Here is a 17,753-nt window from a genome sequence, read left to right on the forward strand (position 1 = left end):
ATTTTTTTAAAGTAGGGACAGCCCTGAAGAGCGGAGGGGTCGGAGAGAAAGGGGCTCCGCCCCCTATGCAAATCAGGGGGCGTGCCCAGCCGCGGAGGGAGGCGGGAGGTGGGGGGTGTTCCCGGGGGCGGCGGTTGCCCGGATGGGCCGTTAGTCGGAGCCCAGCCGCGGAGTGAGCGAGGGAGACGGGAGGAGCCGAGCGCGGCGCCATCCGCCGCCATCCGCCCCCGCCCCGCCGCCATCCGCCCCGGGAAGCCTTTGAGCCCGGGTCCCGGACCCCCACGCACCCGGCTAGGTGAGTCTGGGCGAGCTGGGTGCTGACGCCCTTTCCGGCGCGGGGCGGCGGCAGCGGCGGCGGGCCGGGGGAGAAGCTGCCATCAGCCGCCGCCATCTTGTCCTCCTGCCGCCGGTCTGCCCCTCCCCCTCGGCCTGCGCCGGCCGCTCCCAGGCCGCTGTGGAGGGCCGGGGGCCGGCCGCGGCCCAGCAGCCTGCTCCTCAGGGCACAACCGCGCTCCAGGCCGCGGTTCCTGGCCGTGTCGCGCCCTCGGCCCCTCGGCCCGCCCGGGGCCCCTCCGCCGCCTGTAGACCTTCCCTTTGAGGGGCTCTTGGTGTTGGCTGGAGCCCTTGCTGCCACCCGGCGCTATGGCTCCCGGTCTTTCTTGGTCTTTGCGTCGAGTCACTCTGGTTCTGGAGCCCCGTTTTCGGCCAGCATCTTCGCCTTTCTGCGTCCCCCAAGCCTCTGCGTTCCCTTTCCCCCCATGGCCCTGTCTCCTCCTCTTCCCTCTTTTCTTCTGAGCTCCCCTGACACTGCCCCTCGTCAGCCTTCCTCAGCCGTTCCTGCTTCCCTCCCTGCTTTCTGCTTGATTCTCTTTTAGCAGTTGAAATCTGTCTGCTCTACGGTTTTTCTGCTTTCTCCCCCTTTCATGGCAGATTTCAGATTGGCTTCCTTAAGTGCCTAGAGAGCAACCCCTGTCATCTTTTCTCTGGCTTGTGGTAAAGTTAGTTCTCTCCCCGATTTTGGCTTTCATCCTAGGCCTGCATGCTTTCTTGCTATCTTCCATCTCTTTTTCACACTGTTCCCACCCACAAATGAATGCCCGGTCACTCGAGGATGGATTCAGATGTAGAGGTTTTCCTGCCTGAGGAGTAAGGGCTGTTAGGGGAACAAATGACTGCTTATGAAGACACTGGGAGGATAAAAATGGTAGTTGGTTCTGGGTTTGGCCTCTGCTGTCTGGCCCATGGTTACAGGGTGTTGTCGAGGTAGCTCCGTCATGCTGTGGTTTTCCTCAGTTTTACATGGGGTCCACTAGTATTTTTTTTTCCTGCCAGCAGAATTGTTTCCAAGAGCCTGGGTGGGGGCTACGTAAGGAATAGATGGAATATTTTGCGTCCAGGGGTTCTGTGGAGCCCCTGTTGTTTAGTAAGGCTTAGTCTGGCACCAGCTCCTGGTCTGAGAGCAAGCTCATAAAAATCCTTAAGCTCCCAGCATACCTTCCTTCAAACCTCCCCAGATGGGACTTAAGGCTGCTGGGAATGAAACCTGGGACACAGGGCCCTGGGGCGTGATTAGGGAGCTGGTGTCTAATAGGTTGGCAATCTGAAGTTCTTGTACTTGCTCGATAGAGTTGTGTACCTCATTCTGGTTTTCTCTGGGGCTTTGACTTGGTTGTTCAATTTTATCGTATGTCTCTGAAATTATTTTGGAGGAGTGAAAGATTAGCTGCCATTTCTAAAGTGGCACAAAGGATAGATGGGGAAGATACTAGGTTGTTACTTGGTTTTCTTTGTTGGGATATGTCAGGGGGAAGGGGCTGTGGAAGCCGAGTGGATGGTGGTTGCTTAAGAGACTGTAGTGGTTTACACAAGCCAGAGAACCAAGTATCTGGGCCCTAAAGAGAATGCAGAGAGCTTCTAGGCTTTTGTCTGAAAGGGGCAGAACCTGAGCTGCCTACTGTCTGGCCCACAGGCACCGGCTCGTTTTGGGGGAGGTGCCTGCAGGACCCAACGTACTCAATGAGCTTCCAGCGCAATGTCCGATCGCTCGGGGCCGACTGCCAAGGGGAAGGATGGAAAGAAGTATTCCTCGCTCAACCTGTTTGATACGTATAAGGGCAAGTCCTTAGAGATCCAGAAACCCGCTGGTGAGGGTCCTGTCCTGTAAAGACGTTCCTGTTATTTGCAGGCTGAGCATGTGTGGGGTATAGGCTTTAGAGCTCTCCAACAAAGGCAACTAACAGACCAGATGAATACTGGAGACCTCTCAGTTTCATCTTCAGTGCTGAAGGGGGTGCCGGGCTCTGGGTAAAACACAGTTCATCCTCCTACAAAGGCGTGTTTTTGGTTCCCTGTCCTTGGACACGTAAGAATCGGAGGCAAAGTAATGTGGTGGATTTAGAAAGGTCTTGGACCAGCTTGCCCCCCGCAGGCTCAGGATCAACCATCCCACAGATGATTATGCTGTATCTCACCCTTTCCCAGGAGAGCTTAGAGATTATTGAGTAATGGAATGGTTTCTGAGAGAAGCCTATAGTGAAAAGGTAGTAGGGTTGTCTAAATGGGATCTGTTGATGGGACACTGTTAGGTCTTTTTGACCCTTTTTCTCTCCGCCATTTCTTCAGTTGCCCCTCGACATGGCCTGCAGAGTCTCGGAAAAGTTGCCATTGCCCGGCGTATGCCACCCCCAGCCAACCTTCCAAGCCTGAAAGCCGAGAACAAAGGCAATGACCCCAATGTCTCACTAGTGCCGAAAGACGGAACAGGATGGGCAAGCAAACAGGAGCAGTCCGACCCCAAGAGGTAGACAGCTGTGGGACCTCCTGAGGCTCATAGCTTTGAGCTGGGGAGTGTGTTAAGGCATGGTCTGTCAGCCAGAGACCGAGAAGAGACCGAGAGAAGCGCCTTCTGCACCTAGTTTGTTAGATGACTGAGAATTGAAACCTTAAACTTTGATGGAGAGAAAACAGGAAGAAACAGGCGAGGCCTGTGTACCAGTTACTTTGTCCTAGTGTTTGTAGGTGGTAGCTAGGCTTGGGTCAGCCCCAGCTTTGTACCACTTAGAGAACTAAGGAAGTGGTATCTCTCACTCTGCATGACCTTTCCATCCTGCTCTCCCAGTTCCGATGCCTCAACCGCTCAGCCGCCGGAATCGCAGCCACTGCCGGCTTCACAGACGCCTGCCTCCAACCAGCCGAAACGACCCCCAACAGTCCCCGAGGTACCTGGAGAACTCGAGGGGTTGGACGAGGAAGAATGACCTTTACTCTGCTCTCCCTGTGACCATTTGTCCCTTTGCTCCCCCAGAACACTCCTTCGGTTCCAAGCGGGGTAAAGTCCTGGGCACAAGCCAGTGTCACCCATGGAGCCCATGGAGATGGTGAGTGCAAGAGGGTTGGAGCCTAAGGGAGGGAGGCAGGGGCCATGCATCTTTGAGGAGAGATCCTTCGTCTTGTGTCCAAATCACCCAGGATCTAGAGCCTCCCACTTTTTATGTACATGCTCAGGAAGTGACCCCATCTTGTGTATACCCTCATTTCAACAGGTGGAAGGGCATCAAACCTACTGTCGCGATTCTCTCGAGAGGAATTTCCGACCCTGCAGGCGGCTGGAGACCAGGACAAGGCTGCCAAGGAAAGGGAGTCTGCCGAACAGTCGTCTGGGCCCGGACCAAGCCTCCGCCCCCAAAGTGAGTAGCTGCCCTCAGACCAGGGTCCTGCCTGCTCTGTGGAAGGGCTGCGTGCTGGGCTACTCACTTCCTTCCCTGTCTTTCTGATACATCCACTTGGCCCAGACCAGTGGTAACTTATCTTTTCCTCCCTCTTTGCATTTCTAAACTACAGATTCTACAACTTGGAGGGACGGAGGTGGGCGTGGCCCTGATGACCTGGAGGGCCCGGACTCCAAACTTCATCATGGCCATGATCCCCGGGGTGGGCTGCAGCCTTCAGGCCCACCCCAGTTCCCTCCCTACCGCGGGATGATGCCGCCCTTTGTGAGTTTGCCTGTGTTGCTTGAAGTGGTGCACTGAGAGCCAGATGTTAAGGATTAGGACTTAGTCTTTGGAAGACACAGAAAGTAGACCCCAGTGAGATGGGGGTGGGAGGATGAGGGGTAGGAGGATACATTTAAAGGGCTGATAGACTACATATCCCCCCCCTCTAAGCAGCTATTGTTGGGTCGTTTTGCAGATGTATCCCCCATATCTCCCATTCCCTCCGCCCTATGGACCCCAGGGGCCTTACAGATACCCGACTCCTGATGGGCCCAGGTAAGTAATCAGATTCTGGGTTTGTTGTTGGGGGAGGGGAACAGGGTAAGGCTACTTGGAGAGATGTGGTTTTTCTACCTAGGGGGTTCAGTTTTTGTATGTGATTCTGCTACATGCTATATTTAACATCCCCCCCCCTCCAAATTTTTTTTCCAATATGCAGCCGTTTTCCCCGTGTGGCGGGCCCCCGGGGCTCAGGGCCACCAATGCGCCTTGTAGAGCCTGTGGGTCGGCCTTCTATTCTTAAAGAGGATAATCTCAAAGAGTTTGACCAACTGGACCAGGAAAATGATGATGGTTGGGCAGGTGACTATGACTGTTTGGGTTCTCAAATGTGAAATGTGATGAAGAAATGGTGGGTCGTGTGAGAGGAAGGCAGATGGAAAGGGTAAGAGGGAATGATAGAAAGCTTAGTACTGCCAAGTACTGAGGAGTGAGGACGTCAGGACATGTGGTGGGGACTGTTAGCATTGACTGTATCTGCTGTTGTAGTTCCAGACTATTTGCTGCATTCTGTGAAGCTATCTGAGAGAGCACACTACATAGTTTACTTAAATGTTCATTTTTTTTACCTCAGGGGCCCATGAAGAGGTTGACTATACTGAAAAGCTCAAATTCAGCGATGAGGAAGATGGACGAGACTCTGATGAGGAGGGAACTGAGGGCCAGTGAGTTAGGGCCCAGGGGAGGGAGGCACTGTTTTTCTTGTGGTGTGCTAGCCTCATAGAAGGGTTGCTTAGAGCAGAGCTTAGTTACACTGTGATCTGCCCACAGCAAGGATTCCCAGTCAGCTGCTGCTGAGGAACCTGAGACAGATGGCAAAAAGGGCACCTCCCCTGGCAGCGAATTGCCCCCTCCCAAGACAGCCTGGACAGAGAATGCTCGGCCTTCAGAGACAGAGCCAGCTCCTCCTACCCCAAAGCCTCCCCCACCTCCACCTCACCGGGGGCCAGTCGGGAACTGGGGGCCCCCTGGGGACTACCCAGTGAGTATCTACAATTTCGGGTCGAGAGGGTCAGTTGTGGGGGGCATCAGCTGAATAATTGACAGTAATGACAAGAAGCTAGGGCAGGACTAGGGTTGTATCTGAGAAAAGTTTGGGGAGCCCTTGGTTCTCGGGGAGTTGAGATGAGCTGGGATACTGGGAAGGGAAGGCCTGCGTGCGTGATTGGGTCTCCAAAGTAAAAAAGGAACAGAGGTAAGGGTGAAGAATTTGTCTCCACCCAGACAGAGACCATTAATTCCCAGGCCTGGTTCTTTTATCCTGTAGCTGTAGACAGTTGTTTGATCTTTGAAAGAGGTGGTAGAAGGTAGAGTGACTGACATGCCTGGCCTGCTGGGTCTGCCCATTGCCAGGATCGAGGGGGTCCTCCCTGCAAACCCCCAGCACCTGAGGATGAGGATGAGGCGTGGCGGCAGCGTCGGAAGCAGTCTTCTTCAGAGATCTCCCTGGCAGTGGAACGGGCCCGAAGGCGCAGAGAAGAGGAAGAGCGACGCATGCAGGAGGAGCGCCGGGCAGCCTGTGCTGAGAAACTTAAGCGTCTTGATGAAAAGTTTGGGGCACCTGACAAGCGGCTCAAGGCAGAGCCTGCAGCCCCACCTGTTACCCCTGCTGCCCCAGCTCTACCACCTGTAGTCCCCAAAGAAATCCCTGCACCTCCAGCTCTGCCACCAACACCTACCCCAACACCAGAGAAAGAACCTGAAGAGCCGGCACAAGCCCCTCCTGTGCAGGCCGCCCCCAGTCCAGGGGTGGCTCCAGTCCCCACTCTGGTGAGTGGGGGTGGTTGCACTGCCAGCAGCACCAGCAGTGGCAGCTTCGAAGCCAGCCCAGGTATGGAGAAAGGGATGGGGCTTACTGGGTGTCAAGTCTGCTAGGCTTAAGGGGATAGTGGGTAGTAAAGATGGGTGTCAGTGGGAGAGCGTGCTAGGTTACACTATTGAACCACAGTGGCTGGGTATGTGGGAGGAGAATCTAAGCATTTTGTAGAACAGAACTTCTGGTTTTGTGTTTTCTGGTGGTATCACAGGAATACTTGACACTTTAAAGTATTTCTATGGCTTTTAAACAGGATGACCACTTATTCAGTTCGTATTTTGTTAAATACTTAACTGGGGGTGGAATTTCTGGGATGTTTGACTGTTGTAATGGACCAAGTCACCCTGTTCTTCAATGCAGTGGAACCCCAACTGCCTTCAAAAGAGGGTCCTGAACCACCAGAAGAGGTTCCTCCACCTACCACACCCCCAGCCCCAAAGATGGAACCCAAAGGTGATGGGGTTGGTTCTACTCGCCAGCCCCCCAGTCAGGGCTTGGGCTACCCCAAATATCAGAAGTCATTGCCTCCTCGCTTCCAGCGGCAGCAACAGGTGAGGCCAAGTTCTTCCTTTCCACTTTGGGGCTATTTTTGTCTCTTCAGCATCCTTCCATGTGTTGCCTTCAGACCTGGGTTCGTCTTTCTGTTGTAGCGCAGTTCCCCCGCGCCCTATCTTTGTCATGTCACTGCCTTAACTTTCTTTGTACTGATGGCCTTGAGTGTAGGCTATGGTAACCTTTTCATCTTGTCTCATTACTTGCAGGAGCAGCTCCTGAAGCAGCAGCAGCAGCAACAGCAGTGGCAGCAGCAGCAACAAGGCACTGCCCCTCCTGCCCCAGTGCCCCCATCACCACCACAACCTGTGACTCTGGGAGCTGTACCTGCCCCACAAGCACCGCCCCCACCACCCAAAGCCCTGTACCCAGGTGCTCTGGGCCGGCCCCCACCAATGCCTCCAATGAACTTTGACCCCCGCTGGATGATGATTCCTCCTTACGTGGACCCTCGGCTTCTCCAGGGCCGGCCCCCTCTGGACTTCTACCCTCCTGGTGTGCATCCCTCTGGTACGGGTCTTGAGAGTGCCGGTGATCTCCTTAGTCCCAGGAGGGAATACTGTCTGTGTGACAGCTAGGGAGCATGGTGTTATATCTGCTTAGCACTTCTAGGGGGCTTGGGGAAGAGGTAGTGACCCTTCATTGGACACAGTTTATTTGTGGGGCTTGATTACTTCACAGCTGAGTGATTGACTTGTTTCCATGAGAAAGGCAAAGCCTCACAGAACAGGAGCTGCAGGTGCTGCACACAGGTTCTCACACAGTTGCTTTTAGCATCGAAGGCCTATGTAAGGTGATTTCTTTGTTTTCTTAGGCCTGGTTCCCCGGGAACGCTCAGACAGTGGGGGCTCAAGCTCAGAGCCATTTGAACGCCATGCACCCCCTCTGTTGCGGGAAAGGGGCACCCCACCAGTGGACCCCAAGTTGGCCTGGGTTGGAGATGTCTTTACCACGACACCCACTGATCCTCGTCCTCTTACCTCACCACTGCGCCAGGCAGCAGATGAGGAGGAGAAGAGTATGAGGTGAGTTGCTAGGGAGGGCCTGTGAGTAGTGTGGGCTGTCTGAAGTGATAGGGTGCCCGTGGAAGGAGTGTCTAGATCCTAGTCCTTCTCATAACAAACCTCTCTTCTGTTTCTCTTCAGGAGCGAGACTCCTCCGGTACCCCCGCCTCCACCTTATCTGGCTAATTATCCAGGTTTTCCAGAGAATGGAACTCCTGGGCCCCCAATCTCGAGATTCCCTCTGGAGGAATCTGCTCCCCCAGGACCCCGCCCACTACCCTGGCCTCCAGGCAATGATGAAGCTGCCAAGATGCAGGCTCCACCGCCCAAGAAGGAACCCCCGAAGGAGGAACCACCACAGCTGTCCGGGCCAGAAGCAGGCAGAAAGCCTGCCCGTGGAGGCCAAGGCCCACCGCCACCACGGAGAGAGAATCGTACTGAGACTCGCTGGGGCCCCCGACCAGGCAGTTGTCGCCGTGGAATCCCTCCAGAGGAGCCAGGTGTCCCTCCTCGAAGAGCTGGGCCTATAAAGAAGCCACCACCACCTGTGAAAGTAGAGGAGCTGCCTCCTAAGTCCCTAGAACAGGGGGATGAGACCCCCAAGGTCCCAAAGCCAGATGCACTCAAGTCAGCTAAGGGCAAGGTGGGCCCCAAAGAAACCCCACCAGGTGGAAACCTGTCTCCTGCACCTAGGCTTCGGCGGGACTATTCCTATGAAAGAGTAGGTCCTACATCTTGCCGTGGTCGGGGCAGAGGCGAGTATTTTGCCAGAGGAAGGGGTTTTAGGGGGACCTATGGGGGCCGTGGTCGGGGAGCCCGGAGCCGTGAATTCCGAAGTTACCGAGAGTTCCGAGGAGACGATGGGCGTGGGGGTGGTTCAGGCGGAACAAACCACTCTTCTGCTCCCCGAGGCCGCACTGCCAGTGAGACACGAAGTGAGGGTTCAGAGTATGAAGAAATCCCCAAGAGACGCCGCCAGCGTGGCTCTGAAACAGGCAGTGAGACTCATGAGAGTGACCTGGCCCCCTCTGACAAGGAAGCCCCTCCGCCCAAAGAGGGACTGCTCACTCAGGTCCCTCTTGCCCCCCCACAACCAGGAGCTCCCCCATCACCAGCCCCAGCCCGATTCTCCACTGCCCGAGGTGGTCGAGTCTTCACTCCAAGAGGAGTACCATCACGCCGTGGCCGAGGTGGGGGGCGGCCCCCTCCTGTTTGCTCTGGCTGGAGCCCTCCTGCCAAGTCTCTGGTTCCAAAGAAACCTCCAACAGGTCCTTTGCCTCCAAGTAAGGAACCTTTGAAAGAGAAGCTGATCTCAGGGCCTCTGTCCCCCATGTCCCGAGCTGGCAACATGGGTGTAGGCATGGAAGATGGGGAGCGACCCCGACGGAGGCGACATGGCAGGGCTCAACAGCAGGACAAACCACCTCGTTTCCGAAGGCTGAAACAAGAACGTGAAAACGCTGCCAGAGGAGCTGATGGCAAGCCCCCTTCCCTAGTCCTTGCAGCCTCTACCCCTGGACCTGAGGAGACACTAACAGCAACCACAGTTCCCCCACCCCCTCGCCGCACAGCTGCTAAGTCTCCTGATCTGTCAAACCAGAACTCAGACCAAGCCAATGAGGAATGGGAGACTGCATCAGAGAGCAGCGACTTTGCCAGTGAGCGCCGGGGTGACAAGGAAACTCCCCCAGCAGCACTTATGACCTCTAAAGCTGTGGGGACTCCTGGGGGCAATGCAGGTGGGGCTGGACCAGGCATTTCAGCCATGTCTCGTGGAGACCTGAGCCAACGAGCCAAGGATTTGAGCAAGCGGAGCTTCTCAAGTCAGCGGCCAGGCATGGATCGTCAAAACCGGCGCCCAGGCACTGGGGGCAAGACTGGCAGTGGTGGTGGCAGTAGTGGAGGTGGTGGTGCAGGCCCTGGGGGACGGACCGGCCCAGGACGAGGGGATAAGAGGAGCTGGCCCTCTCCCAAGAACCGAAGGTGGGTAAGAGTACATGGCTAAGTAGTAGTGTGGTTGCTGGGTTGAGGGTGGGTGCCAGGGAGTTGGAGTTTTTTGAGTAAGTCAGGCATCAGAAAGGCACTATATATTTTCCATCTTGGCAGTTAGCTAAAGAGTTAGCAGTCCTCATGCGTGTTTTGTTCCGGTTTTCTCAACACACTTGTGAACAGGAAGCTTGGAAAGGGTTTTATCGGGAGAGGATAGGATGCTAGTAGAGAAGCTAGACAGTAGATGCTTGACTTACAGAATTTAGTGAGCCCTGGAACTGATGCTCTGCTTTCTCCAGCCGTCCTCCTGAGGAGCGACCTCCGGGACTTCCTCTGCCTCCGCCACCCCCCAGCAGTTCTGCTGTCTTCCGCCTGGACCAAGTTATCCATAGCAACCCTGCTGGAATCCAACAGGCTCTGGCCCAACTTAGCAGCCGCCAAGGAAATGTAACTGCACCAGGGGGGCACCCAAGGCCTAAGCCTGGGCCTCCCCAAGCCCCTCAGGGCTCCTCCCCTCGGCCCCCAACCCGTTATGACCCCCCAAGGGCCAGCAGCGCTATCAGTTCTGGTAAGCTGGAGGCAAGCGGGTGGGAATGACTCCATCCCCAAAGGTCAAGTGCTGGAGTGGGGAGCAGGAATTTGTCATGGGGCCCCTGCTGTTGGGTTCTGCAGAGCTGGAAGGACTGGGAGGTGGAGTCGGGAGAGCAGGCTAGGGTCAGTGGTAGAATGAGGTAGATGCTGACAGTTTTCCCCTTTTCCCCAGACCCCCACTTCGAGGAGCCAGGGCCGATGGTGAGGGGGGTGGGCGGGACTCCCCGGGACTCTGCCGGGGTTAATCCCTTCCCCCCGAAACGGCGGGAGCGGCCTCCCCGAAAACCGGAGCTGCTGCAGGAGGTGAGGGATGGGGCTGGAGACTGGGCCTCATTGCACTCCCACCTTTGAAGGTTCTTGGTTATGCTTTCTGTATGCTTTTTACATTCTGTTCCGCTCACTCTCACCCCAGACTCTTCATTAGCGATCACCACTTGTCTCCCATGTCTCTGTCTCCCCGTTGCTGCTGCTGCTTCTCATTCTGCCCCAGCTTATTTGTATTTTGCCCTTCTTGGTTTTCTTTAGGAAACTGTGCCAGCTTCTCATAGCTCTGGATTCTTGGGCTCTAAGCCTGAGGTCCCAGGCCCTCAGGAAGAATCCAGAGATTCAGGCACAGAGGCCCTAACTCCCCATATCTGGAATCGTTTACATACTGGTGAGTGAAGCTGGTGGGGGGTAAAGATTGGAGTGGGTCTTAGTTTCTCACTGCCTGCCTCAAGGTTGGTGTTCTCCTCTAGCCACAAGCCGAAAGAGTTACCAGCCTGGCTCCATCGAGCCCTGGATGGAGCCCCTGAGTCCCTTTGAGGATGTGGCAGGCACAGAGGTGAGGAGACCCTGGGACCGGAGTGGCAGAGAGGTTACTGAGTGTTGATCATGTTTCTTCACCCGTTCTGAATAGACATAGCCCTTGAGGCCGTTCTCTTGGAATTGTCTCCTTTCCTTGGTTGATATGTGACACTTCTCAGGTGTCGGGTGTTTTACCTAGCTCCTTCTCCACCTCGCAGATGAGTCAGTCTGACAGTGGAGTGGACCTGAGTGGAGATTCTCAGGTGTCATCAGGTCCCTGCAGTCAGCGAAGTTCCCCTGATGGAGGACTTAAGGGGTCAGCAGAGGGACCCCCCAAGCGGCCTGGAGGACCCTCACCCCTGAATGCTGTTCCTGGTGAGAATGCATCTGGCTCTGAACCCTCTGAACCTCCTAGGAGACGGCCACCCACTTCCCATGAAGGGGAAAGAAAGGTAAAAGTCGAAGAATGGATGAAGAATGTCCGCAGGGCCCTTCCTCCCTCCTGGGTTTGACTGATTGTCCTCTTATAGCCAGTGTGCTTTGCTTTTTCTTGGGTTTGTTTCTCTGTCACCCAAATACACTTTGTTTCCCAATCTAGGAACTGCCCCGGGAGCAGCCTCTGCCCCCTGGTCCCATAGGCACAGAACGGTCACAGCGCACAGATCGAGGCCCAGAGGCAGGCCCTCTCCGACCAGCCCACCGACCGGGCTCTCAAGTTGAGTTTGGCACTACCAACAAGGTCTGAATGGGCTCCACTTGGACATGTCCTCGTTTGGGTATGAGATGATGACAAGTGAGATGGGAGTCTGAATTCCACTACAATCTTCCCACACATTACAGGACTCAGACTTGTGCCTGGTGGTCGGAGACACTTTAAAAGGAGAAAAGGAGTTGGTGGCATCAGCCACAGAGGTAGGTGGGAAGGGAGCTTTGATGCCAGTAAGAGGAATGAGCATCTAGGGCAGGGCCTCCTCACCTTCGCAGCACTGCCATATTAGTACAGCTCCTCATGCTGGCTAACCCAGCACTGAAGTTATCTAATTGCAGCGTGATAACTCATTCTGCTGCTGTTATGAAATGTAGTTTAAATATCTGATTGGGACCCCTGTGAAACGGTTGGCTCATGCATGGAGAACCGCTGGGGCAGACTGTAGGCATTCCACTTTGACAAGGCTTTTTTTTTTTTTTTTGCTCAGGCCGTTCCCATATCCAGAGACTGGGAGCTGCTCCCTAGTGCTTCTGCTTCAGCTGAGCCACAGCCCAAGAGCCTGGGTTCTGGGCAGTGTGTTCCAGAGCCCAGCCCTTCAGGTCAGCGTCCGTACCCTGAGGTCTTCTATGGCAGCCCTGGACCTCCTAATTCCCAGGTAAGCTCCATTATTAATCATAAGTCCCCTCCTTTTCTGCCTTTTGTTTTGTTTTGTTTTGTTTTGTTTTTGAGACAGGACCTGGAACTTAGTATGTAGAGCAAGCTGGCTTCAAACTCAGATTCACCTGCCTCTTCCTTCTAAGTGCTGGGATTAAAGATGTACCCCACCAACTTGCTCAGCTGGATAATGGTTTCTTTTGTTGTTGTTGTTTTATTATTTTTTAAAATGTTTTTGTGTGCGTGCCCCGGTGCATGTGTTACACTTGGAGCAGAGTTCAGAGGACAACTCTGCAGTCCTCTCCACCCTACATGGATGGGTGACAGGTTACCAGATGGCAGTAGCAGTGCCTTTTGCCCTGTGATCTCTCACCTGCCCCGAAGTTGGTTAACTTAGAAAACATTCCATTGTGTTCCATTTTTCCTTTTCCTCCAATGAGTAGGACGGGTGGTTTATTCCTTCTCCCTACCCCCAAGAAGTTTTTATTTCATGTGCATGGGTGTGTTGCCTGCATGTGTCTGCACCATGTGTGTACAGTGCCCTTGGAACTAGAGTTAGAGGTGGTTATAGGCCATAGGCCACCTTGTGGATGGTAAAGATAGATGGGGTCTTCTGGGAGAACAACCAGTGTACCTAATTAACCACCGGGAGATTTCTCTATTTTTATTTTTTTATTTTTTTTTAATTTTTTTTTTTTTTTGGTTTTTCGAGACAGGGTTTCTCTGTGTAGCCCTGGCTGTCCTGGAACTCACTCTGTAGATCAGGCTGGCCTCGAACTCAGAAATTCGCCTGCCTCTGCCTTCCGAGTGCTGGGATTAAAGGCGTGCATCACCATGCCCGGCTCTATTTTTACTTTTATTTTTATAGATTTATTTTTAATTATGTATATTCAGTGATTGCAGATGCTTATGGAGGCCAGAGGTGTCTAGTCTCCCTGGAGTTATAGATGGCTGTAGGCCTGGAGAGACTATGCCTATCCTTAACTGCTGAGCCTCCAGCCCATCCATGCCCTGTTCTTAAGATTTTATTTTGAGACAGGGTTTTGCCAAGTTAATCAAATTGGCATTGAGCTTACTCTGTAGTATAGATTGGCCTTGAACTTGATGGTTGCCACCTTTGACATCTGTCTTCCTAGGAACTGAGGTTCCACCGGGTTCCTTTTTCACTTGTATTGTGTCCAGGCCTTTGGCCAGTGGGATGGTGCTGCCCACTTTGGGGTGGGTGTTCTTCCTTTGGTTAACTCTCTCCTCTTTTTGTTTGTTTTTGGTTTTTAGAGACAGGGTTTCTCTGTGTAGCCCTGGCTGTCCTGGAACTTACTTTGTAGACCAGGCTGGCCTCGAACTCAAAAATCCATCTGCCTCTGCCTCCCGAGTGCTAGGATTAAAGGCGTGCGCCACCACACCCGGCTTTTTTTTTTTTTTTTTCTTCTTGTTTTGGTTTTTTGAGACAGGGTTTCTCTGTGTAGCCCTGGCTGTCCTGGAACTCAGTTTGTAGACCAGGCTGGCCTCGAACACCGAAATCCGCCTGCCTCTGCCTCCCGAGTGCTGGGATTAAAGGCGTGCATCACCATGCCCGGCAACTCTCTCCTCTTCTAAAACATCCAAACACAGAAGGGTGCTCTATTGTCACCTGTGTGTTTCTCATCCAGTTGATTACCCATCACACTGCATTAGAGACCAGACTTGGGACTCACATGTCACTGAAGCCCTCTACCACTGTGCTGTAGATATCCAGCCCAAGTTAGCTTTTCTTAACAAAGACACTGGAACTGCTCTTATCTCGATTTTCTCCAGCAGGTCTCTGGGGGTGCACCCATCGACTCTCAGTTACATCCCAACAGTGGAGGCTTCCGTCCTGGGACACCCTCATTGCACCAGTACAGGTAAAACTAGATTATCTACAGACTTGGAATGGAGATAGATTGCAGGGGAGAGGATACCAAAGAATAGTGGATTAAGGTATCACTCAAGCTAAAGAGTAACACCTCTCCTCCTCCCCCCAATTCTTTTCAGGTCACAGCCTCTGTACCTGCCCCCAGGTCCAGCCCCTCCCTCGGCACTGCTTTCTGGGGTAGCTCTCAAGGGCCAGTTTCTGGATTTCTCAGCACTGCAAGCCACAGAGCTGGGGAAGTTGCCTGCTGGGGGAGTTCTCTACCCTCCACCATCCTTCCTCTACTCTGCAGCTTTCTGCCCCAGCCCTTTGCCTGACCCACCCTTGCTTCAGGTATGAGGTGGGCAGCTGCTAGGGCAGCAGAGAGGATGTTTTTGGGGGACTCGACCTGTTCTGGTTTCTCACTCTGTTTCCCAGGAGAGCCTGGAAAACATCATGTAGTTCAGATTATAAATCTTGAGCCATCACACCCACCTGAGAATTGGCCTTTTCCCCATTTCCCAACAGGTACGCCAGGATCTGCCATCCCCTTCAGATTTTTACTCTACTCCTCTGCAGCCTGGTGGCCAGAGTGGCTTCCTTCCTTCGGGAGCCCCTGCTCAGCAGGTATCTTTGATCTTCCTACTTCCCTTCATTTTCTGCCTCTGGCTTAGTTTGGATTTTCTACATGGCCTTCCTGTTCTAATGGGCTCACTGGGGGTTTCTTGCAGATGCTTCTACCTGTGGTAGACTCACAGCTGCCAGTGGTGAACTTTGGCTCCCTGCCACCAGCGCCACCCCCTGCTCCACCCCCCCTTTCTCTGTTACCTGTGGGTCCTGCTCTCCAGCCCCCCAACCTAGCTGTGCGGCCCCCACCTGCTCCTGCTGCTCGGGTCTTACCTTCACCAGCTAGGCCCTTCGCCCCTAGCTTGGGGCGAGCAGAGGTAAGGTGTAAAGATCAGTATTTCAAGTTTTTGAAGGATGGCAAGGTATCCAAAAGGGAAAAAGGGTAAATGGTTCAGACAGCAAGTTCATAGGGTAAATTGTTTCTCTTTCCAGCTGCACCCAGTAGAACTAAAGCCTTTCCAGGATTACCGAAAGCTGAGCGGCAACCTTGGGGGTCCTGGGTCGTCACGGACTCCGCCATCTGGAAGGTAAACAGGAGTGGGATATCGGCTCTGCATCCCCAGGGACTTCTTTTGAAACATGGGCAGGCCTTGGGTTTACCCTGACCGTCACCTTTCCTCCCTTAGGCCCTTCTCTGGTCTCAATTCCCGTCTCAAGGCCCCACCTTCCACCTACAGTGGAGTATTCCGAACTCAGCGCATTGACCTCTACCAGCAGGTGAAGGAGAGGACCAGTAACCCCCCCACCCCCCGCCAGCCTAAGTTCAGATCCCCTTCTGAGCTCCTGAAGGATTGCTGACTTACTCTTCCATATATACCTATCCTCAGGCTTCCCCACCAGATGCCCTGCGCTGGATGCCGAAGCCTTGGGAACGGGCAGGGCCACCTTCTCGAGAAGGCCCTCCCCGAAGAGCAGAGGAGCCTGGGTCCCGGGGGGAGAAGGAGCCTGGATTGCCCCCACCCCGCTGAGGGAGTTCCCCTTGACCCCCATCCCCGGGGCTTGTATATAGATTATAAATATATAAGGGGGAAAGGGGTGGGTGGGGAGGGGTTGTGGGTCTGGAGTCTCACTTCCCCTCTTCTCCTCCCCTAGTCCCCTATCCCTGGGGCCGTTTGTTAAAAAAGAATAATAAAAGAATTTTAAAAAAAAAAAAAGAAGGGAAAGTCATGGGTGGGGGATTAACTGTAATGTTTTACACTACGTAGTGGGTTCAAGAAGTTACCTGTTAATTACTTCAGGGTTCTAGAATTAATAGAGTTGAGTGAGGTCAGTGGGTGCCTGTCTTAGGGTTTCTATTACTAATCAACAAATCCCACTGCAGTGATACTTCCTCCAGCAAGGCCACACCTCCTAATGTGACTCCATATGAGCGAATGGGCACCATTTTCATTCAAACCACCACATTCCACTCCCTGGCCACCATAACCTTGTAGCCATATGTAAAAATGCATTCAGTCCAACTTTGAGAGGCCTGTAGTCATCAGTCTGAACTGTGTTTACAAGTCCAAAGTCTCTTCTGACATTCTTTGTAATCTCTTCACTGTAACCCCTGTAAAAAGGCAAATCATATGTTTTCAACATACAGTGGCATAGAATACACATTACCATTCTGAAAGAGTGCATAGCGAGGGAATAGTGGGCCAACGTTAGAACAAAAATCAGCTGGTCAAACTCCAAAATCTCCCATGTCTGATGTCAAAGCTTTTCAGATCTTCCCAACTCCATTTAGCTTATTGGCAGCAACACACTCCTGGCTGCTTCTACTCCCTCTTAGTAGCTTTCTCCATCCCTCCACTCTGGCACCACCAAGATCTTGGCATTTCCCAAGGCAATCTATTTCCACAGCTTCACAAGGCTTCTTTAGGCCTCCATGCAGACACCCCCTCCCAATCCCCAGGAGGAGATCGGATAAGCCAGAACCAAAGCTGCCAGGTTCTGCTGTTTGCTGGGGCTAGGACACCTTTCTAAATCACAGAACCTTGCTGTTTCCCTTGCTGCCTAAGCTTGGCTGTCCTTGAAAACTGCCTGCGTTTTGGGGAGCTTAGCTGGGAAGGGTCTTGCTCAGAGGCCACCACTCCCTTTATTCCACTTGGCATCAAACTATCATTCTCGACACTTTCTCAGGTCCTAAACAGTTTGTATTTTCCTTTCTCAGCTTGCTTATTCTCATATCTGCATTAAGTGTGGGCACTAATAACCAAGCAAGAGTCAATACTAGGCTATCTGAAAATTGCCTCTCAAAGCTAAGGTGAGTCTTCAGTTTAGTCTCAGAATTTTTTTTTTGGTTTTTGAACAAGGGCAGGAAGCCACATTTTTTGGTACAGTATCACATAAAACCAGACCCCCACATTTTAAACGACCCTCAGAACCACTGTCTAACATGCTCCTAGCATGGCCCATTAAACCACAATGCATTCAATTGCTTTTCTAAAACCAATCGGGTCTATCTTGGGGAAACTGGTCCCTACTTCTGACCTAGTTAGGGTTTCTATTGCTATGAAGAGGGCAGCTACTCATAAAAACATTTAATTAGGGTTAGCTTACAAGTTGAGAGGCTTAGTCCTTTATCAGCATGGTACTCCAAGCTTTGTACATGTGGATCAGCAGGCAACAAAAATTGAGCTTCTGCAACCTCAAAGCCCCAGTAAAACTTACTGCCACCTGCTGTGGGGCCATTTCCATTTAAACCACCACAGAACCATTCGGCCTCCCAGGTTCCAGGTTTCCTCTGGCATTGGAGCTCAGCCACCAGGCCTTTCATGTTCCAGAGATCAGGTGAAGGTTAAAGCGAGGGCTCTTAGGGCTGGTAGAGGAGAATGGGTTTCACAGAACGCTATTTAAGCCTCAACTGATGACACCCCATAAGGGGAGTATGATGTGATGT

The 17,753-nt window shown here is 53.1% G+C and overlaps 1 protein-coding gene and 1 non-coding gene across 4 annotated transcripts; both read left to right on the plus strand.

Moving 5' to 3' along the window:
- The first annotated feature begins 127 nt into the window (after nucleotides 1-127).
- On the plus strand, nucleotides 128-16,029 carry Prrc2a (proline rich coiled-coil 2A). 3 transcript variants are annotated; one of them, XM_021186348.3, is made up of 31 exons: nucleotides 128-295; nucleotides 1,970-2,114; nucleotides 2,623-2,800; nucleotides 3,119-3,218; nucleotides 3,305-3,377; nucleotides 3,543-3,686; nucleotides 3,841-3,992; nucleotides 4,189-4,268; nucleotides 4,432-4,574; nucleotides 4,846-4,936; nucleotides 5,043-5,253; nucleotides 5,625-6,102; nucleotides 6,448-6,638; nucleotides 6,849-7,149; nucleotides 7,454-7,664; nucleotides 7,785-9,626; nucleotides 9,932-10,200; nucleotides 10,396-10,526; nucleotides 10,749-10,878; nucleotides 10,961-11,046; nucleotides 11,228-11,461; nucleotides 11,608-11,748; nucleotides 11,850-11,921; nucleotides 12,206-12,373; nucleotides 14,167-14,255; nucleotides 14,386-14,596; nucleotides 14,771-14,869; nucleotides 14,974-15,186; nucleotides 15,302-15,396; nucleotides 15,496-15,586; nucleotides 15,697-16,029. In XM_021186348.3, exons 2-31 carry the CDS (start codon nucleotides 2,033-2,035, stop codon nucleotides 15,835-15,837), a joined length of 6,447 nt encoding a protein of 2,148 aa, XP_021042007.1. In that variant the 5' UTR covers nucleotides 128-295; nucleotides 1,970-2,032; the 3' UTR covers nucleotides 15,838-16,029. The 3 variants fall into 3 exon arrangements, with proteins under 3 accessions (XP_021042007.1, XP_021042004.1, XP_021042006.1); XM_021186345.3 differs by having other exon boundaries at nucleotides 1,970-2,144; nucleotides 15,697-16,028; XM_021186347.3 differs by having other exon boundaries at nucleotides 1,970-2,144; nucleotides 14,170-14,255; nucleotides 15,697-16,028.
- Nucleotides 2,320-2,453, plus strand: LOC115029777 (small nucleolar RNA SNORA38). The gene has a single exon (XR_003835343.1). It is a non-coding gene; the product is annotated as a small nucleolar RNA SNORA38 (small nucleolar RNA).
- Nucleotides 16,030-17,753: the final 1,724 nt, after the last annotated feature.

The sequence above is a fragment of the Mus caroli genome, unplaced genomic scaffold (assembly GCF_978045245.1).
Source record: "Mus caroli unplaced genomic scaffold, Mus_caroli_1 scaffold_18, whole genome shotgun sequence".
NCBI classification, from domain to species: Eukaryota; Metazoa; Chordata; class Mammalia; order Rodentia; family Muridae; genus Mus; species Mus caroli.